A 22573-nucleotide genomic window follows, 5' to 3' on the forward strand; every position below is an offset into this window, starting at 1 on the left:
AATTAATTATTGTTTTCTTCACTATCAGTTATAGCCTTTAAATTCAGAAGAAACTCAGAATGATTATATCAAGCACAACAGTTTATATTGTCATCAAGTGTAAAAACTTGCATTTTTAGTAAAGCCCAGGTTTTTGGGGAAAAAAAAATTAAAGTTTGTAGTTGCATTTTTCAGAAGTGTTTCCTCTCACAAGCATCTTTGTGCAAATTAAATGTGGTTTCCTTCTAAAAGGTGTGCCTGCTGCTTCTTTGGTAACCCCTGCTGATGTCATCAAGACAAGACTGCAAGTGGCAGCTCGCGCTGGTCAGACAACCTACAGTGGAGTTATTGACTGCTTTCGAAAGATTCTAAAGGAAGAAGGTGCTTCAGCTTTTTGGAAGGGAGCTGGAGGTGAGAAACACGCTCTTAATATTAGGGCTGACCCTGGATCTGCAAACTAACAGTTTGCTTTGTTAAGGACTCAAATTAGAGCAGTATTTGTAAGGTCTGATTCAGAAAAAAAAATCTAATGGCTTGTTAAAAATGTTCAGCTTCTCTCTGACAAATTCTTTTGTTTGACACTGTGATTTGTAATGTTTAACAGCTCGTGTGTTCAGATCTTCGCCCCAGTTTGGCGTTACTTTGGTCACGTATGAACTGCTGCAGAGATGGCTTTATGTCGATTTTGGAGGCCTGTAAGTCAGATATTTGCTTTTTAGCTTGCACAAGAAAGCTGCGAAGTTAAGAAGAATCTTACTCTTTTCCCCATGCACGGGACTACTTAAACTTGGTGCCTTTAAGTACTTAAAATTGCAGTATGCAAGAAGTCTCCCCATCATTCATCCTTATGAAACTGAGAGATAATTACATGCTACTTCTAAACACATCTCATATTATTTTAATACATTAATTTGTATTTCCATTATAGCAAAATAATTTGTCCATTTCCCCCATGTCAGTGGGAGTTAACAGTATTTAACAAAGCTATTGGTAAAAATGTAACTTCAGTTTTGGCCTTGATTTCTCATGAAGTTGTGGTTTGAACTCAACTTTACTTGACATAGAAGTGAATTAATTAAGGTCAGCTTTAACAGCCTTCCATACTCAAAAGCCTAAAGTATTTAGGCTAGATTTTATAGTTATCCAGGCTTAAGGAAACACTTTAAATACAGGAAAGGCTTTTTTCTTTTTCTTTCTTCAAACAGCAAACCTTCTGGATCAGAACCCAGCCCCAAAACTCGAATTTCAGATCTGCCTCCTGTTAACCCTGAGCACATAGGTGGATACAGACTTGCTACAGCTACATTTGCTGGAATAGAAAACAAATTTGGGTTGTACCTCCCAAAGTTTCGATCTCCTGCCGTCAGCCCAGCTCAACCAAGTAGCAGCTGAATCCTGGAACCTAACAAGTGATGCAGTGGAAAAAATTCACCAGAGTAGGAACTGTACTTTTTCCCAGTCAGCTGCATGTTGCTCTAGCTGAACTGAGTTTGCAAATCTAATTACTCCTTTCTGATATTGATACATACCTGCATTTATTTATTTGCACACAAGGAACTGATTGAAGCTGAGGTTCTATGCCTTATTTTAACCAGTGGCATGAATCTGTAGCCTAGACTTTGCCTTGCACAGCTTGCATTTAATGTTACTGTACATATTGTACATCTTTGTACAGAGACATCATGGCATCTATATCAATACCCATTTATACAATGAGTACTGCAGTTCAAAATAGTTTGAAATGTACAGAATGTTTTGAAGGCATTTTGTTAACAATCCTAACAATAAACGATTTAAAACCACTTCAGTCAGTTCACTGCTCTGTGTTTACAGAAAAGGTGTCCAATTGATTGGTATTTTTTTTTAACCCCTCCAGATTATGGATCACAGATTAAAATGTAAAGATTAGATGCACCCATTTCATGAATGTACAGTGCAGGACGTAACCTCTGAAGGAACACATTTCACTGCTAATTACAGTAAAGGTATTAAAAGGCAATGTGCTGGCTTGTAAGTGCAAGAGAAGACAGTAGTTAGATGAGCACATACAGTATTTTATTTTGCAGTACTGCTTTGTTAACAAGGAATTCTCTCAAAATACAAGGTAATACTAGATGCGTAATAGATCCTACCCCTATGGCAGCATATTTAAAACACAGTATTTGCCAGTTATTAGCAGCCTCAATAATTTTTTTAGAATTTACTGAGTGATTTTTCCCAAACTGAAAACTTTTTATTAAAAAAGTTGAAGTCATTCTCTTTATTTCTAGACTGTTTTACCATCTAGATTAGGTTATGCTGGAATCGAAAGATTAGGTTATTCTGGAAAGCAGACAGGCATACTTTAATATTCATGTAATATACAAAACTGATGGTTTACAATTCCAGTTGAGTAGAGAGACGAAAGAAAAAGCTTAAACTATTTCTGGCTTAATGTCTGCCAAAAGTTTATATCGTGTAACTTTTAAATGCAAAGGTTCCACAGGAAATAGGGGAGTCTCTGCAGCCAGAGGAAAAGTAGTTATAGTACCCCTGCCTCCAGAGGAGAGAGAGGTGGGTTGCCATCCTTGCTTACTGAAGTATGACAACCTCCTGTCTTTAGTTATACGTGTTTCTTTCGGGGTCAAACATCCTGCAGTACAGTGTGTCCCAGTGGTATGAACTGACCTGAGGTTGTTATTTTCTTGCTGAGGTGACAGCAGGCCAACATGAAGAGCTTTAATCAGCTTATGAAGAAAGGCCTCCTTAAAAACTAAACACTGCAAGTACAGACAAGCCCTCCTTCAGTTCTAGCCTCTAACCAAGATACAAATTTGGTGCTATTTAGTGAGCTAGAGGTCACAATATGTTGAACTTGGGAGTTTGATCACTATTCTGCATCATGCATACATATGTACAAATATGTATGTGTGTGTATTTATATATATATATACACATATATATATATATAAATATAAACACCATTAGAAGGCTTCCTGTCCTTATTTGGATTCATTTTTTTCTGTTCAGGTTAAAGAGTTGCCTGTTCTGTGCCGGTTTTTAGATAGAGACAGGCTTCCCAGGAACTCTCTCCTGTATCTAGGTTTTGTTCTGCGCTTTTCTAAGTTGGATACAAAAATGGCAGGTACCCACCACTGGCATTTCATCTTAGTCACAGCTTGTTGACTGACTTCCAATGCAAGACAGCATTTGTATTTCTTACAGCTCCAAAACTGGACAGTGTGGCTCCCAGGATGATTATCGACAGTACCTAACATCACTGTTTGTCTCCACATTGCAGGTATGGGCTTTACAACGTTTTTAACTTGTACTCAACTATTTTGTGAGGGAGGAACAGAAGCAGGAATGAATACAAATTAGTACTGAAATGTAATAATTGAATATTACCAAAAGGTCAAAATTATGGAAAACTGATGCCATATGACCTATATCTTTATGCCACAATCCACTGAAAAAAAGCCTTACCTACTGGATTTATGGTAACAAAGTCTGAAAGAAATGTATTTATTAATAAATGAGAAGTAACAATTTAAGGAAAAATAAACAAAAACCCTACCCACAGCTAAGAAACCCCAACCAACCATCCAGAACAGAAAGACAAGAATTCTTGCACCTCAAGCGTAAAAATCATCACACAGTGTACCTGTTCACGTTTCTCGACAGATAGCTGCTGTCATAAAGTTGATATTTACCTCGTGTGTTTTCCTCAAAGTGAACGGCATCACTTTTTATTGAAGGGGGACTTTTGACAAGTCAACACCAGTGGAAGCCTAAATCTATTTCACTTTCAAGCCCAGTGAAAAAGAACCTCCTGAAGACAGAACTGCTGTTATTGCTGCCTGTATCTCTGTGAGCTGCTTGCAACAGAACAGAGACAAGGAGAAACATAAAAAAAAACAAAACCAAACCAACCTAACCCCAGAACCAAACTTAAAACACAATTACTGTAGAAGCAATAATAATACTTCTGGACCTAAAGCTGATATGGAATATAAGCCTATTTCCTACTTTTAAGCATATAGAACAGCTCTTCTGGCAAAACAATAAACTCATATCAGATTAAGAATACCAGAACCAAACTTAAAGTCCTAAGTTAAAGGCATCAATACTGGTTTAGTTCCTAATTAGTACAGGTCAGAATATTTACTTAACCACCTTCTCCCCCCCCCCAAAGAAAAACAAAACCAAAACCAACCAAAAAAGCCCCAAACCAAAATAAAACAACCAGCCTAAAAAAAACTCAAACAACCAATATAATGATGTCCTCCACAAGCCATAACCCCAAAAATGATCTTGATGAGAAACTTCATATATATGAGAAAGATATACTAAAAAAAATAACAAATTGCAACCATTTTGTTTCAAGCCATTGAGAAGTTTTGTTTCAATAAAACTGTTAAAAATCAATGCAGATGTCTTTATGTGGAAAATCAGTAGCAAGTCTGTAGTTAATAGAATGCTAATCATGCTATAGAAATTAAGCCAAAATCTAGTTCCTTATCCTATGGAAAAGACTGACAACAGCAGCCTTTTTCCTTTTGTCTGACTGCCAGGGTAGGAAGTGGAGCGTGGGGGTAGAAAACAGCTCTGGTGCATGTAGTAAAATGAAAACAGCAGCTCCCAGAAACTCCCTACTCTCAAACTACTGAAGGGTCACAGATGAGGGGTCAGGGCAGTTGGCAAGTGCTCATACAATATTTATTCATGAATCAGTCTCACCTTTTAATTCACCGATTCAAACAAAGATCTGGGTATTAAATATGTATTTCATTAATTCAGGTCCAATTATCAAGTTTGGAACTACAGACAATTTTTTATTAACATATATTACCCACTACCTTATCCATATATAAACAATGAAACTTACTTGGAACATATGCATGCTTATTATCATGGGTAATTCAAATTAAAGAATGCTTCAGAGATTAACTACCTAATGAAGGCTAGTCTTTGTAATATGGAAAGTTTAGCCTAGAAACAGGACTTTCACTTTTCAGACATACTGTTACAAAGTGGAAATTTCAGAAGCCCAATAGCAAATTTACACCAGGTTAGTGTTTCAGCAAAAGAAGGTCCTTGCAAAGTCAAGGTTAACTGTATTAAAAGTTACACAAATCCAAGTATGTGCTTGTAATTTATATATAAAAAGTGATAATCTTATTTTCAGTAATCTTAATACATTTTCAAAGTCCATAGTTGGATCCATATATCCCTCCCTTAAGCTATTACTTGAACTGACACGTGCACTTTGCATCAAATCATTCACCATTCTACCACTGCTGCCTATTGTTATAGATCTACGCTGGTATGCGGGTTGCAGCTTCCTCTTCTGCATCAGCTCTGTTAGCGTTTATTTCTGCCAGGGTTCGACCAAACCGAGTCCACTCATCACTGCGAGGAACGGCAATTTGCTGTTGACAAAGAGAATGTTATTTTAGCCTACTGATAAACAAGAAGTGAGCTCATTTGGAACAGCAGAGCGCTTAAGTAACATTTAGAAGAGGTTCAAATACAAAAGCTTATTTTTATGTAGTATAACTTTTGAAATAGTCTGAACATCAAAAGCTCTAACGAATAAAGGAAGCTGAATTTGAAAATCCTATATTTAAGTATTACTATTACAAGTAAATTACTATTTTATTACAATACTATAATGTAAATTACTATTACAAGCTTGCATGATCTGTCTCCGAGATGGATGCCTCAAAAGGGGAATACTAATGCCACATCCTCATCCAATCAATTAGTTACGTACTACTGCAGTACACATAATTGCAATAGCAACAGCTTCCCTGTAGGAACAAAGTCAGGACTGCTTCACTGTAAAATGTTTTGCTCTGCACTTCTCAAGCTGTGGTCAGAATTCACGTGTCCCAGTTACAAAGAAGATTCTTGCATCTTATTTCACCAGCCTCACAATAATACTTTTATTTTCTTAGTGACTGCCAGATAACATGCTAAAAAGTTATCCTACTATTTCTGAAATAGACTCAAAAAAGTAAACATTAATTTGAAAATAAAAATTATATCCTATAGCCCTAATCACAGGGGGAAAGAAGTTAAAAGCAAGTTGCTAAATAAAAGACACTCAAGTGTTTTGCAATGTAGGTTGCACAATACAGGGTATACATACCTCTCCCACATCATATATAACTATTTGTCCCTCTGAATCACCAACAGCAATCTCTCTCCCAGAATGTGTCCATCTCACGCGGTTCAGAGCAGGGTTACCCTCCACAGTAATGCTTGCAGTAGGCACCTGTATCCATTTAAAACACATGGATAAAAGTGCATGAGGATTCCATAAGCTACAGGTTACAGAACACTCCTAGTCCCTCAGTGTTGTATCAAGGGAAGTACCCAACATTTCCACTGACACAGAATATGCAGATCTCAGACTCTCACTGGCCCTAAGCTGTCACCAGTGACATGACCAAAACAACACATCTTTTGTCCTTTGGCCGAAGTACAGGCATCCTCTACCAGAAAGCACATCCACACCGCACTCTCCTCCTGAGACATGAGGCACTGATGGCAATTCAATTAGACAGCAAGGAGGAGCCCTGCAATCTCAAGAAAGATTATGACAGAGGGCAGGGTTGAAGTCAGCTGCTTTGGCAGGTTGAATCCTATCCAAAGGCTAGAACCAGGCAACTCCTGTTTGAAGCCATAGGCTAGCATAGTGCTGTAGAACTGCTCTTCCTTCTAAATGCAGTTTTAAGAAGGTGAATTTTTAAAGTACTGAATATGTGTCAGGTTCTTCCTCTCACCTACCTCCAAGAAGCTTAAGTCTCAGAAAAGATTTATAGTATAATTTTGTAACTCCCACCAGAAAACTTGAATATTCACTTCGCTTAAGTTTACCAATAAATTTTAATTTCACTGCAGTATCATTATAGCAAAGGTAATATGGCAACTGGAACAGCAGTGTGGGGGTAAGAGGTTTTCTGACACTGTTCAGCTATAGGCTGCCAAGGCCATACTTGTGGGAAGTCTGTAATCACTTTCATGGATCAGTGTTACACTGACAGATGCTTTGCACTCTTGTTACAGTTAAAACAATTACCATGTTACTCATTATGAGGAATCATTTGAGTAACAACCTGTAACCAAAGAATAGTATCTATTACACACAAACTACTGAACTACAGAATATGTAAGGACAACAACAAAAAACCCCAAACCAAATGCTATCCTGAACTTCTGACATTTGTTCCTCCCCTAAGTATATGAACACTTTTCCAGCTGCATTTGGCTGTTAACCTGACAGCCTCACCTCAGTATCGTTGTTGAGATTCCACAGGTCAAGCCTGCCCATCCCATCCACACAGGCAAACAAGGCAGGGTGAGTTGGAGACCACATCACATCATAAACGTAATCTGAGTTGTCTTCAAAGGAGTACAGGGGTTTGTTATTCTGAAAAAAGCAAATGTAACAATGCAGTACCTAAACTCTGCACTTCAAAATTATAAAGCTAATGGGTACAGCAAAATACAGAACTTCAGCAGCATTATCAGCAATCACTACAGAGTGATTCACATTTTAACTTAATTTAAAAATATGCCTCTGCAAAAAAGCATTCCCAAATCAATACTATTGTAACTACTATTGTTAAAGGGATGCTTTCCAAAACATGCAGCCTTTTTGCTAGCTGCTACCATAAAATGATTGGTAGCAAGCTAATATTGTAAGAGATTGTAAATTCAATGAATTAATAATGTTCTAAATCAAGCCAATGATAATTCAGCAACAGCACTTCAGATTATTACTGGGAGATTCCAGCAGTGCTTCCTCTGCTTTGCATCCCCCAGATCATCAAACTAACAGAGAAAGAAGTAATTCTGGCCGTAGGAAAGCCAGATATTTCAATTGTGAGCCTCCTGGAGTTTAACTGACATCAGGTTTTGGTGCTGCCCCTTAACCCTCCACAAAATTGTAGCAAAACATTTGCCTTGTGCATAATACAAAGTAACTGATTTTACAACATGATTTATATTTGATTACATTGTAATAATTAGTGAAACAAAGGGCAAGAAGATGAACAGAATGGATCGCAAGTATACAGATGGTGTACAATCTGAAAGCAAAGCTTTAGGTTGTTAACTATAATTTTGCTCATCAGCTGTCTCCTCTTTGCAGGCCTGCTGCTAGGAACCAAGAGAGCTTCACATGATTTGGTTTCAGTTTACTGAAGTTTCTTAAGTAGCTTACATTATAGCACCACCTTGTGTCAAGGACTATGAAGAAAACCACTGAACTATATCTAAGTTACCTTAGTTGTCCAAAGCTTTACTGTCCAGTCAAAAGAAGAGGTGACAAAAAGATGTGAGAAGTCTACAGGTCCAACTGCTGCATGGCAGTTGATACCTGTGATTGGTCCCTGGTGTCCTTCAAACATCTCACTGATTCCAGCTTTGCTGTTTTAGAATATATATAACCAAGGTTAATTTATCTGGAAATCGTACACCTGCAGACAGAGACATCACTGAAATGCAATTTAAATATAGCCACAAGAAGTTTTTACTGCTTTTTATGGAGGTTACCCCACTGCAAAAGGCTTCATCACCACAGGATCACAGAAGACCAGGCTTGAATCCAGACCTTAACTTCAATATATATTTCCTGCTAACCTTAAGTGCCAAAATGTACCATCGGGAGAAGAGATTCATTCAGCAGGTACCAGTCCACACATTTAACCACATTATTCTCCAAGCAATAGCTAAAACTTCCATTCATGCAAAGAAAAAAATCCTGTCCTCAGGAATAAGCACAGAACTCCCATGGGCTTAAGGAAAGTTCCATGTACCTAATGGACACAGAGTTTGGATATAAACCAGTAACAATATATCCTTAATACCCTCCTATCAGAAGCGATGAAAGGGGGGGGGGGGCAGATGGGAAGGATGTTACACAAAAGTGATACAATTTGGGGTATTTTGGAGTCAAAACACTGTGCAGCAAGGGTGATGCGTATCTGAGATGAAACCTGGACACTCAATTATATTTAAGAAAGCAATTGATAAGATACAGCCAGACAATTTCAAAACAGATTGACCAGCAGGAGAAAAGCTGGCCAATTTAAGATTTGTGCGTGATGTTACTGTACAATTAGCTACAGAACTGATACAAAGTTCAGAATGTTCTGCTACAATTCAGACAAATAAAACTGCAGTGACCTACAGTACCCTCATCAGCACAAACAACTCCTAGACACTGAAGGCAGCACAGTACCAATTCAATATTCCAACTTCTTCTGTTTTTAATAAAGCTCTCACTCAGGAAACAATGTGCACTGGAAATCATATACAGCTATTTTGAGCTCCTTCAAGATAAAGGAGTAAATACACACTGTAAATGATTTTAGTAGTGTGCAGAGCATGCAGGGACTCATCTTTTCACTACATTTATTTCCTTTGAACAATTAAAGTTTGTATTCACCTGCCATGACGACACGCAGTGTACACAGAGCCTTCTTCACTGCCCACAACGAAGTTGTTGACATCTCCAATAGGGAATGACATGCATGTAACAGCCACAGCCTTGGACTGTTTGTGAACCAGCTCCATGCTATCCTGCAGAGAAAATATCAGCAACTAGCTTAAAAAAAACCCCACAATATTTCCACAAATAAGGAAATATTTTATCACATACTTATTGAGCTACCAAGTATAATTCTGTGTGTTAGGAAAATGTTTATTAATGCCTTTTAGATTCATTATGGTTTTACAAAATATTAATCTGGAATAGATAATACATACATGTATCTCTGAAGTTATCTTACCTGGGGTTGAGAAAGCATGTCCAGACTCCAAGAGCATATTTTCCCATCAGTTGAGATACTAATCAAATTATGAGCATTCTGCGTCCCAACAACATTTACACAGTACACTGGGTGCTAAGAAATGTAAAATATTATCAGAAAAAAGAATGTCCAAGTAGCAACCAATTCAGGTGTAATATAAACAGCAAAACACACAACTTCAACATTTAACAAAGCATAAAAAGACTGACTGCAGTATAGCACAAAGAATACTCCCCTATAAAACTAATACTTGTTTTTCTGACACTTTGATTTTTATGAACAGCCCAGTTCTTCAGTGATAGCATGGGCAAAATACAGACATAAACATGTAAGCATTATCAATCAAGTGCACTGGACAGAGTTTCCTAGAGGTTAAATACATCTCAACAGGGAACAGTCCTTGAAGATATTTCACCCCCTACCGTGTGAGCAGCAGCTGAAAGTGGAGTTCTCTGCACTGGGGTTCTCTTATTGCTGCGATTATCCCACAGCACTATTTGGCCTGAGTATGTGCCACCAACCACCAGATTGGGATGAAATTTTGCAAAGGTAGCTGACATCACCGCTGACTGAAAGGAAATCAAACAATAAAATACATGAAATACACAAAACAACTACCCTTTAACAACACTACACCTAAATCTAAAGAAAACGAAACCAAACAGCAGAGTTTTTTAAATTTGCTTCAATTTATTTGATACATTATTTCACTGTCCAGTTAAGGATTCACAAGCATTTTGTGAACTCTCTTTCTGTTTTAATTTGCATTTATAAAATGACATTTTCCTTCTCTATTTCTTTCATATGTCTACATTTGTATTCCGCCTGGTACAGTCTGTTAGCAAGGGAAGGCCCAGTAAGCACAAGACTTCAATGACATTTTGCCACATTTTGCGGTCATTTTCTTAGAGAATGTACAAATCCATTTCAATACAATAAAGTTACTTTTTCAACCCAGGCTCTGACAGTAATCTGACAACACAAGATTAAATTTTGATTCTCCTATGTAATTTTCCAGAATTATGGCATTTTGAAAATAAATTGGCTATTCCAGGCTTGGCATAATGGAAGAGATTTGCATGTTTTTACCTTGCAGAAAACTACTAGAAAACCTCCCTTTGCCTGTTTCTTGATTCGTATGTTTCTGGTTTTCATCCTTGCTCTATCTCTTCAGGCTATCTTCATTTAATTTCATCCAGTAAACTAAGCTCTAGTAGTATACAATCCCACTCAATCTCCTTAAGTTCAACCACTACACAACGTTTCTTGTTTTTTAAATAAATTACAATGAGAAAATGAGTTCTCAAACCAGAGTGAATTCTGAATGATGTCAGAAATTCTGAAAGAGAATAATGCTCAAAATCTCTAGCTACCAACATCTGTTTGCAAATACATGTGGTTAAAGTGAATGCCAGCCCAATGAAATCATTATGTTGACAAGCATAAGGAAGGTATTTGTCCAAGTTCATCAACATAAAATCTTTAGCCTCCTGAGACAGAATCATACCTGACAGTGAAAGACGTACTCTGGGGTAGTTTTCTTGTACTTCATGTTCCATACAAGGGCCACCCCATCAGGCTCATGAGGTGCATCCTCATTGTTGTTGTAAGAGGCTACAAGTAATTCTGGGTACTGTGCAAGTTAAAAAGGAAAAATCTCAAAGTAAGGAAGATGGACAGCTAGTAGTCCAGACAATCCTAGAACCTTTGTTTTCTTTGCCAAAATAAGGTTAAAAAACCCCATCAAAACCCAAAAGCCACCTTATATTATATATAAATGAGAAACTGCCAGTTAAAACTGTAATTGTTTCAAATTTAGCTAATTTAAAAAAAAATAAAATTAACATACACATTAGGGTCTTGTTCTGTCTTTCATAAATTGCTTTTAAACGTAAAAGAGAACTTTTAAGTAAGCATTTTTTAGTGAGACAACAGTTACCTCTATGAAGTAGTTCATAAACCAGAAACAAACATGCCAAAGACTTTCTTCATAATACAAACCTTTAGCTACTTTTCACAAAAGATTAACAGATCTGTTTACTTTTTGCTAATTACAGAGCCTGTAAGGAGCACATCCAAAAACACAGTCTGTTTCAGCTGTGCTTATCGAGGGGTCAAGTTCACAGAACTAGAACAACTTACCAAGGTAACTGTTTAACTTACCTGAGATGACCAGTCCAAACAACTGACAACACGATGCTTTGACCAACGTTCATCAAAAAACTGCCTATTTAAGGACAGTTTTGCTCCAGCTTGAATCTCTCTATAAAGGCAATTAGCAAATAACTCAGATCACTTTCTCAATTCCAAATATTGGACATTCCCAGCAAAGTATTCAACATTCACATTACCCTTCCTTGTCTTCTAAGTCTCTCCCACTGTAGTCAAAGAAGATGTTGATTTGCTCAGACAGGGCTCTCTCGACAATCCTTGTAGAGTGGTCAAAGAAACTTAAAAATTCCTCAGAATGCAAAATTTGTTGTTTTTCCTCTTCTGTAAGTTCATGAGGGGCAGCTGGAAAAGAATTAGACAAACATTCTCTGGATTGCGTGCTTTCAGCAGTTCTTTCCAAGAAAGAGAAAACCATAATGAGTATTTATCATGACGTTGGGAAATTTGTTCCCTAAACTCCATAGATTTGAAATACGTTTTTACATTTTATATCTCACTAGCTGATGGTTAAAACATAAATTAATTTCAACTTAATGGGAAAAAAAGTAAACCACTTATTGATGCATTTCTCTACAGCACACTCAGGATGTCTTGAGGCGAACTGTACCTTCTTCTTCCTCCTCTTTTTTTAAGGTTTTTTCTTCCTCAGGTTCAATTAATGGTTTTGGTGCAACCACATCATCTTCATCTTCCTCATCTAAGGAGAAACATTATGGTGAGACTGTCAGTGTCTTTAAAGTGGAACAGTAACATCCCAGATGAATCTCAAACTGATGTAAAATAGTATCACTTAGCTTAAAATGGTTATATTTGTAAAATGTAGTCCCCAGGATAACATTATCTCAAGCCAAAAGATCACCAGAATGATGTCGACATGTGGGTTTTACTTGCACTAAATTATGTAGTTGTATAAACTGAAATAAGACACATAAGAAATTGTAAAGAATCCAAAGTGGAAATCTCTCTTACTGCATTTACGATTCCATACAAAACCATGTGGTGGATGCATGTTCTGTGTTAACATATTGACACATTAATGCTGCAGAATAAAGAAAAATCAAATGTCTAAAATAGACTACAGAGAAGCTGCTTACTTTTGATCTGAAACCATCAGTCTAATGGGTCTTTGCATGGCATGAAGATAGCTTACATTAGCTTTCAGGTTACTATTCTGAGAGGCAAATTTTGCTAAAGATAATAGCAGGGAGATTACATTTTTCTGTCATTCTAAATGCAAGTCTCATTATCTGTATCATGTTTGGCAATGAGAACTTTACAGTAAAATGTGTTTTCCCTAATTGCAATGAATAACATAAAATGTTAATGTTCAGGAACACTGACAAGGTTTACAGCACTTTCTGCATTTCTACATTTTATTCTTTGAGAACTGTAAACCAGAAAATAACTTTAAATTACTTAGTGTTGTGGAATATGCATTTCCTGGCTTTTCTTCACCAACTTTCTAGGGTAAGCTTCTGAAAAGACTATTTTTATTGGTTAAACAGCTATGTCATCTGTTTATAAGCGAATGGCAGCAGGAGTCTGCTGCATGCCTGATCACTAGTAACAAGACAGTATTCAACAGGGACTAGTCTTGTTTGTTGCAGCCATCCCCCCAACCCACATTCAAAGTTATCTAATAAAAAAAAAGGAAAATAAAAAAATTAAACAATATAAATCCACATGCACACACACAAAAAAGGGGAAAAAGGAAAAAGGGGTGGTCAAAGGATGGGAACCAGCTGCCAAGCCATGGTCCCAGCAGCCAGGCCAGCTGACTAGATAGCAACAACCAGATGGCACTGCTAGGATTGTGTCTCTGCTATGAGGTGGCAATGGGATGGCACAACATTTTTCTGCCTGACTGCTTCCAATCATGTCTTTCCCCATTGGCAAGCCTGTGCAATTACCAGCACTCCAGGAGGTCTACAGACAAGCCTTTACCCTGCAAACAAAATACAGCTTGTAGGCCATACCAGCTGCCAAACCACACACATAGTGATAGGTTTAAAGAGGTCTGAAAATCTTTCTAACTCCATAGTATAGGAAATAAAAATATAACTGTACCTGCAGGAAAGAAAGCTTTAAATGACACTGTATAATGCACACAATAATACAAACTCCAACTTAATCAAAATGATAATGACGTATGCCAATCCTACATTACTTGAAATTGAGCGATTTTTACGTTCTGACAAGTTTACAGAACTAGGATAAATGGCATGAATGATTTCAATATATGCTCATACTTTTGAACCAAATGGTGAAGGTTAAAATCTTTCCTTTCAAGGGCCTCAATCAGCCACAAAGGAAAACAGTAATCACTGTCTTTTCAGCCAGCCCAACTGCATTTGTCAGCCCTTTCTCCGTCAATGCAGCCAGAGCAATCAACCTGCCAAACATTCAGAATGGAAAAACAATCTGAAAATACAGGGTATAATGCACCTGCCAGTGAAAATGGCCATTTCAAGAAAAGCTAGTGATCTCAGTGACCCTGCTGAGGAGGCGGTGGTGCAAAGGGGAAAGAACGCGTAAAAGAATTCTTAGTGATCTCCACTCTCTTGCACATTGACACTTCCTTACAAAGCATGCCAATTACAGCTTTTGTGCTGCTTAAAAAAAATGAAAGCTTTTTTGGGCAAAATAATCACATGGGGAAAGACACTGCTCCTTTTTAGATGGATTCTCATGTATGGCAGAGTGTAATCTGAAAAGTGTATAACTTATGGCAATGCTAAAGAATGGAACTCTTAATGTCAAATCACTACAGGTGTGGACACTGATTAATTAAAAAATGTAATACGAGTTAACACATTTTGAGAACAACAAATGCAGCACCACATATCCACATTACAGCTACTTGGATAAAAATCCCCCTCTTGTGTGCCCTGCCAATCAATCCTGCAAATTGAAACTATGCCTTCAAATCCAGAAATTCGGTTTTGGGTCACCCTGGGCACATTATTCTAGCTTTGAAAGTCCCAAATTAGAAATTTCAGCCCAACTTCCCATTAGTCATACTACACTGATTCTAAGTACCATTTTCAGTGACAGGAGTCAAATTCCTGTCAAATGCAGATGGTCAATCCCTTAGTGCTAAGTGACCTTCTAATCTACATATTTTATTCAAAAGATCATATAGTTGATTGCTCCTGCCTTTTAATGTTGAAACATAAATGGCATATATTATAGAGCTCTAAATTCCTTCAGAGTACTTTCACTGCACACAGCCAGCTGATATTACTGCATTTAAATGCAGGATACAGCACTTACTTTAATATTCTCAAAGTATCAGGCTTGAAATTGAAACATGTCATCTTACAGATTTATCTGTAACTACATAAATCTCAAACCTTCTCTCTAAAGAGAAGTCATATGCAAACTTTCTCATTAAGGGATCTGAGGAAAAAAACAACCAAACACCACAATGAAAAAACAAATAAAATCCAACACAAAACAAAACCCCCACATGTACAAGTTCTTGACCTCATTATCCAAAACTAGGATGATTTCTCACAGAAGTTTACAATGAAAAAAGGCTGCACAAAGCTGCTGGACAACAAAAGAGGTAAGAATTTTCTGTTTTAACTATTTCCCCTGTCTTTCCTTTACCTTGCATGTATTTAATAACAGGTCAGGTGCTGGAATGTGCAAGGAATCGGTATAACGATAATATAATACCCAGCAAACACTGAAGGATTGGACATACTATTTCTGGAAAAGTCCACATGACTAAGTCAAGAACACATGATACAGTGGTGTACTGCATTTGTTTCAAGTCAGCATGTGGAAACCTTAAAGGTTCATCCTCTTTATTCATTATTCATGGTACCTACTGGAATTTTATGACACTTCATTCATGAGAATACCGAATACAATTTCACAATTCAAAAAAAGGCTCTATAAGATTTAGAAATCAGTCATAGTAGGGCCACAAACACAGGAAATGGGGCTCCATGTCACATCAACATACGGATGAATATTCATTCTAATATACTAAGGGATTAACTCCATGATATTTCTGACAGGTGAACAGGGGATCTAAGGTTACAAACAGAGCAGTAAAGACTGTATAAAAATAGCAGCTACTTTAATAGCTACACATTTCTTGTCAATGAATACTAAAAACCAGTTTAATGAACCACTGAATTTTTGCTTCAAGTTAACATCAAAATTGTGATGTATTTTGGCAAGACAGAAGGAAAAGCAGTGCTGTAAATTAGGCTGCACCCAGCAATAACACTATGGAGTGAAGTTCCAGTTGTCTGAGTAATCTGTTGCTGCAGAGTAGGTTAATCAAAGTTAAATCATCTGTGAAATGGCTGGCTTTTGTTAAGCCAAATGTCTTCATATCAAGTTTTCCCATCTATATTTCACTGCACATTTTAAGGCATGTACAGGATAATGCATGAATATATAAGGGTCCGCTATTTAATTTTAAAATATTAAAATCTAAAAATGCTGCATTCACTGTAACAGCATCCAAGAAGCCAATCCTATGCAGCACACTGTTATTACTCTAGGTCAGAATTAAAGGAGAAAAAATGCTTAATATTTTCATTCTGCATCTTGGAGACAGAAATTCCTCAAAGAGTGAAGCTAATGCAATAATACTATCTGCAGTTAGCTGTGATCACACAAACACAATATTGCAAAGCAGGACTAAATAATAAGTATCCCATTAGCCCAGGAAAAGCCCTAATTGTGACAGCTGAGCAGAGTCATATTCCCCTATATGCCTACCTTTCTTTAGATCAACTACTACAAGAACTCATAACACATCCTTATTTGCCACACTGGCAACTAATTTCTTTCCATATGAATCTGAACAATATGTTAGCAAATCACAAAGGAAAAGATTGAAGAGTATAGGAGAAACAGTGTAGCAAGAACTATAGAAAAAAAAGATTTGTCACCGATGATGACAGTACTCTGCGTGGTGGCCAACATGGAGCCTGCAGAACATCGAGACATATACCAGAGTTCACATCTGAATTGTGTCTCTGTTGCTGAAACTGCTCCTGCTGCCTGCTAGAAAGAAATGAGTGTATGAAGGGAACACAATTTCAAATGTATTTTCAGAGAGTAGACCTGAAAATCTGCTGCCTGGTAGAGCACGTTGAATAGAGGCCAAATAACACCCCTAATAACCAGCTGACCCACACTCACTAAAACAACATGTTCACCAAAATTGGACAATGAGGCAAATAAGCAGCGGTGTTACATACAGCATCACAGGAAGTGAGAAATAGATTTAGAGAGTAAAAAAGGGGATGGCAAAACAAGGATACTGGGGAATGGGGCACCTTAAACATAGGATGTTCATGTTACGATCATAACAAAAGTTAAAGTGTATTAATGGCATAGAGACATAGATGTTTAGGCTCATTAGTTAAGAAGTAAGGGGAAGCAGCACCAAGAATAGCACACCATATTTACCAAGCCAAAATGAAGTTATTTGGTCCCTAAACAAAAAAAAATGTTCATGGTTACTCTATATGAGAATGACAAAAACTGCTTTGCTATATTCCCCTGAATGACGTTTTCCCCATAATAAATACAGCTGCTACAGAAGAAGGGGAGTTGGAAGACTGAGGCTGGTCAAAATTCTGGAGAAACAAAAAACCACAAAAGCATGAAAGAAAAAAAAGAGTACTGAGGACAGACATGTGTCAGTACTTTCATCAAAGCAAGAAGTTTGAGAGCACCAAGACTGCTACCCCAGCACTATTTCTTATTATGGTTCTCCTTGGACACCTGTATATATGGGACCTTGAGGAAAGGGCAGCTGTGGGTTACACTGACCATATGAAAAGCCCATTAAACATACGCAGATTTACCTTCCAAGCCTACTTTGGTTGTGGACATCCTCCTCCAAGAACTGTGAAATATGTTTATTAACTTCAATTGAGTGACACGATTCAACATACAGCACAACCTACAGAATAGCTGCATACCATACCTAATAAAACTGCTTCTGTTTTCCTTTGTTCAAAAGCACTTCTCCAACAGCATTTTAAAATCTCAAGATATGATAATCAAGAAAGGTCCAGCCCATTTTACAAGAAAGTGTGAACACTGGATCTAACCTAGCTGAGATGCAGCTTGTTGCCATACAAGGGAGCTACTGGATACTAGCTGTAGGTGTAAATTCAGATGCAAGCTCAACTTTCAAGTGTACTTTGCAAGATTTTCTCTACAGTACACTCACTAAAACAAACAAAACCAACTTAAATTTGTGAGAAAAAAAATAATAATGAGATGGAATATATCCAATTTAAATTTATCTAACTGCACTCTGAAAATGCGGTATATTGCTTTTGTCAATTGTTTTAACGACTTCAAAATTTGCTTCCCAAAATCAAAATTTGTGATTGATTTCTTTTGAGGCACGATGAATCTTTTCCTAAAGAAAACCTGTGTCCCCATTCAGACATCATCATAAATTGTGAACATAGAGATTAATTATGAATGTATTTAGGCAGTTTTAAGACAGACCTTAAGAAGATCATTGACACTGAAATGATGAAAAGGCATCTCTAAGTGACTTCTGTGAAGTACACATACATAAAATTATGATGGCCCTCAAGAAAACAGTATTCTTTTAAAGGTGAAATGGATTAGGACACAACATCTGTATTGAGAGAACTTTCTGGTCAATACAGAAATGTAGATGACCCATCTGTCTCACTCAACTCCAATAAACCTCAACTACAGACTATGTAAGGAGTATGAAACTAAGACCATACAATCCCAGGCAATTTTCACTGACAGCAGGCAGCAGTAGTAAAACCCTTCAAGCACATAAATTATGAACTAAGTCTTCAGATTCCATAGATAAAGGGGAGGAAAAAATCCTGAGGGAACAGAGAAAGGAAAAGGTGAGGGCATGGGAAAAATGAAAGCAGGAAACCCCCAGATGCCATCTGTACATGGATACAGATAAAATGAAGAATGGGAAAGAAACAAAGAGCAGAACCTCTGTTATTCTGGCTCACTGAATAACAAAGTTTGAAACATCTGGTTTGTGCTCCGAAGACACACCGATCCCTCACACTGGATATCCAGAGGTAACAAAAGAAACTTCTCAACAGTGTTGTTGCAATTTACTTTCTTTTCCCTCCTCCCCCTCGCCCCCCAACTCTTTCACAATGTCATTTGCATATTACCAAACTTGCCAAAGTGACCTCCAGACACACCCCAGACAAGAGCAGCATATTGATGTAGACAGGAGCAGCAATAGCTCTGCACCACTTGCATTCCACTTTACACTCCTCATTACTTGCATTACACTTCCAAGTAAATTATACAGTTTTATGGAAAAAAGACAGCCTAAGATTTCAGCTGAGTATTCTCTTCATGTTTCAAAAAGTGCTTCTATCTCCTTGCATAAACACCCAAAAGTTCACATACCAAAGAGTAAGAAAATCATGAATGTAGAATTAGGCCCTAAAACTGCTAGCAAAGACACATACTCAAAGTCAGTCATACCAAATAACTAAGAGATTTTGTTGTAAAACTACATAAAAACTAGGTCAAGATTAGTATTGTTATTTGCAGCAAAATTCAAGTGTTTCAACACTGAAAACTAAATTTATTAGCCAGCTTTGGAAAAATTTCTTGTCTGAAAAGCAAACAAGTCATGACTGAAAGAAAGCATGTGTTGAGCTGATGAGAACAGAAATGGCACAGGTTAATAAAGACATTAATTCTGTCTTTTAAAACTCAGTGTATAAGTTTCAGGTATAAAAATTCAAATCCTTAAAAAATGTGTGGGGTTAACTGCTAAGTTACCTTCAAGTAATTCTTAGGGAGGGCATAACTGCAGAATATATCCCACTTATTTATTAGCTAATTAAGCAACTTTGTGTCTAATCTGAACATTACTAGAAGTAAGAAAATACCATGTATTAGTAATAAAAGTAATGTTAAACGAGATACAGAATGACAGTAACACTTAAGCAACACATATAAATAATGGAATTTATATCAACTGTCTATCAATTGTCTCACGTATCAACCTCTCATTTACCTTCTTAAGCTTCAAAATCACAAGCGCTGGTTCTAATTCTGTTATTATAATAAAAGAAAAATTAACTTAGTAATAAGTTAGCCATTATGAATGTATTTAGGTAGTTTCAAGACAGACCTGAAGATAACCCTTGACACTGAAATGATGGAGAAAACCCATCTGTAAGTGACTTTTGTGAAGTGCACATACATCAAACGATGATGGCACTCAAGAAAACAGTATTCACCTTCCTTTGGCTGAGTCATAACAGGTGTTTGCGTCTCCTTTGTATATGTAACAACTTCTCGAGGAGGAAAATCAACTTGTGTAATTTTGGCCATTCCAAGTTTAACAGGTCCACGTCTAAAAAAAGTTAATAGAGAAATCAGAAAAAACATCCAACATTTATGAATTAATCCACATTTTGTCTAAAAGAATACCCAAGTCAACATGTCATAGCACTGCTTAGCGAAAATCCAGTGGAAATTTAACTTTGAAGAAGTCACATAACTATGACTAATATTTTATTATCATTATTATTTAAAATGAGCAGCTATTTATAAATCTGCAACAAAAAGGAAGACATGCATATATATAAATATCTGTATTTTAGGATATAATTTTAAAGTTTTGCTCTTTGTGGTTGACTAGGATACTGTTAAATTTATGACATCTCTATTTTCACTGGAACAGATCTGCTCACAAGTCATATTTGTACAGAAACAGGATTTTAAAACTTAAAAACCAGCTTAGGTATTCTGAAGAAAAAAGCATTTTTTAGTCCTTTTAACTTTGCTGCCCTTTTTTGTCTTCATCTAAGATACTATTTTAAATGCAGAGCTGCAAATGTGATCTGAGACTCACACACTGACAAGTGATTTCTCTGTAAGACATTACTTCAGAATAAGACATAAAAAACATCTTAGCCTTCTGACTTTAGCTTGTGGAAGATCCTATAAATGCAGATACAGCTAGTATCAAGCTACAGTGTGCAATGTACTTCCAAACCACACAATGACTGAATTTTTCTACACATTCATTCAGTCATTGTAGTTTCCTATAAAAGCTAATTTCAGTATGCATTGTAGTAACACTGCAATGTTCCAACAACAATTTACCTACATCAAATTTAACTTCTTATCCACCCCTCTCCTTAGATAAAAGCAGATGAAAAAAAAAGTAACCCCTTTTGAAATGTTTTGGTGGGCAGAATCATAATTCTTACAGTGAAATATGGGCTTTAGTAAGTGCTTATAATATGCTTATAAAAGCTGCAGCACAAGAAAAAAAGGGAGCTACTCTGTTTTGAAAATACTAAGTTTTTTTTATTTTAAAGAAATGACATCTTGAAGTTTATATTTTATCAAAGAAAGACTCAAGAAAAGCACAAATAAGTACCGTTATCAGAAATATGTAACTTACGTATATTAAGTAATAGAAAACTTTCCTACTGCAAGCAAACTGCACTAAGTCTAAGGATAGTGAATTTCTGTTATTACAGAACAGTCTTTTAACAACTACTTGAAGTCTTAAATTAAAAAAAAAAAAAAAAGCTCTTATCCATAAGTACATGAAAGAGGGAATATAAGAAATCTAATGCAATACCCCAGATCGGAATCAGAGTGGAGCTGAAGAACTGATGGATCAGTATCCCAATGCAGCGTCCTGACACCCCAGGTTGAACAATCATGCAGCATTAGCAAAAAAGGCCAGAGATTAGTGAAGCAAATACACGCTATGAAATGCTAGAGTTACAGTAAGCTTATAGTTATGTTGTTGTTCACAAGAAACAAAGCAATGTAACATCAGTTAAGGGAAATTCAGCAAACATTCAGTGCAATAATACATGCAGTAAATACAAAAGTTAAAAAGCAAACACAGAATTCAGAGCTATTAGACAAGAAATCATTTTAAAAAGATTGATTGAAAGTTAAAGACCTGCAAACAAATATGGCATTTATGAGAGGCAAATAAAAATATTTTTAATTCTGACAAGAACCATGAAAAACTTTCTTTTAATTCCTTTTAAAATCTGTTCAGATTTGTTCATGTCATATGAAGACAGATTTGTTAACATAATGCAATCCTGCCCAGAGCAGTAAATATGTGGAGGAAATTGTCATAATGGTAAAGGAAATGAATCAACACATAAGCCTTGTGGTAGCAGGGCAAAAATGTACTTCCACTGGGATAGAGAACTGCTAGAGTTTCCAAGATGTGACACTGCAGCAATTATGGGTTAAGCACTGCCTTGGGCTTGTAAGTGTCATCTGATTTAGAGCCAACTCCATTTAAGGTATTTGAATCACTTAGAAATAGTGGGCTTTGTATTAGTAACACGTTTCAGAGTCATGTATAGTAACAAACAGAATAGATCCATTTCAAGTCACTTTTGATCAGAAGAAACATGAAGGGGGAAATAAACCTTCCCTCTCCCTTCATCCCTTCTCTACACATTTTAATTTAGCCTACTGTCTGCTATCAGGTTTAGAGAGATTTTAAAAATAAGATCATATGAGAGATTAACAGATGAACATATGTGGGCTTTCTGACGTTCTTAGATGCTATTATATTTTTATAAAAACCATATATTTTACTATGATAAGTC

The 22573-nt window shown here is 36.7% G+C and overlaps 2 protein-coding genes across 5 annotated transcripts in view; one reads left to right on the forward strand and one right to left on the reverse strand.

Annotated features, from left to right (window-relative positions):
* Nucleotides 1-1781, forward strand: part of SLC25A12 (solute carrier family 25 member 12) — a 51656-nt gene extending 49875 nt beyond the window's left edge. The window contains exons 16-18 of the mRNA XM_005152606.4: nucleotides 232-390; nucleotides 584-674; nucleotides 1185-1781. Coding sequence (XP_005152663.1) covers nucleotides 232-390; nucleotides 584-674; nucleotides 1185-1371 — 437 coding nt within the window. The 3' untranslated portion in view covers nucleotides 1372-1781. The remainder of the gene's footprint in view (nucleotides 1-231; nucleotides 391-583; nucleotides 675-1184) is intronic.
* A 231-nt stretch (nucleotides 1782-2012) lies between these two features.
* DYNC1I2 (dynein cytoplasmic 1 intermediate chain 2) overlaps nucleotides 2013-22573 on the reverse strand; it is a 30759-nt gene continuing 10198 nt past the window's right edge. For 3 of the 4 annotated variants that reach the window (XM_031052093.2, XM_031052094.2, XM_005152611.4), the window contains exons 5-16: nucleotides 20213-20328; nucleotides 12562-12651; nucleotides 12134-12296; nucleotides 11946-12045; nucleotides 11290-11415; nucleotides 10205-10351; nucleotides 9762-9875; nucleotides 9419-9552; nucleotides 8253-8397; nucleotides 7256-7396; nucleotides 6113-6238; nucleotides 4952-5390 (exon numbers count right to left, since the gene is read on the reverse strand). In XM_031052093.2, the coding sequence (XP_030907953.1) occupies nucleotides 5277-5390; nucleotides 6113-6238; nucleotides 7256-7396; nucleotides 8253-8397; nucleotides 9419-9552; nucleotides 9762-9875; nucleotides 10205-10351; nucleotides 11290-11415; nucleotides 11946-12045; nucleotides 12134-12296; nucleotides 12562-12651; nucleotides 20213-20328 (1516 nt within the window). In that variant the 3' untranslated portion in view covers nucleotides 4952-5276. Of the gene's footprint in view, nucleotides 5391-6112; nucleotides 6239-7255; nucleotides 7397-8252; nucleotides 8398-9418; nucleotides 9553-9761; nucleotides 9876-10204; nucleotides 10352-11289; nucleotides 11416-11945; nucleotides 12046-12133; nucleotides 12297-12561; nucleotides 12652-20212; nucleotides 20329-22573 lie in introns of all 4 variants that reach the window. The other variant, XM_031052092.2, reaches the window with a different exon arrangement.

This window comes from Melopsittacus undulatus, chromosome 8 (assembly GCF_012275295.1).
Source record: "Melopsittacus undulatus isolate bMelUnd1 chromosome 8, bMelUnd1.mat.Z, whole genome shotgun sequence".
NCBI lineage: Eukaryota > Metazoa > Chordata > Aves > Psittaciformes > Psittaculidae > Melopsittacus > Melopsittacus undulatus.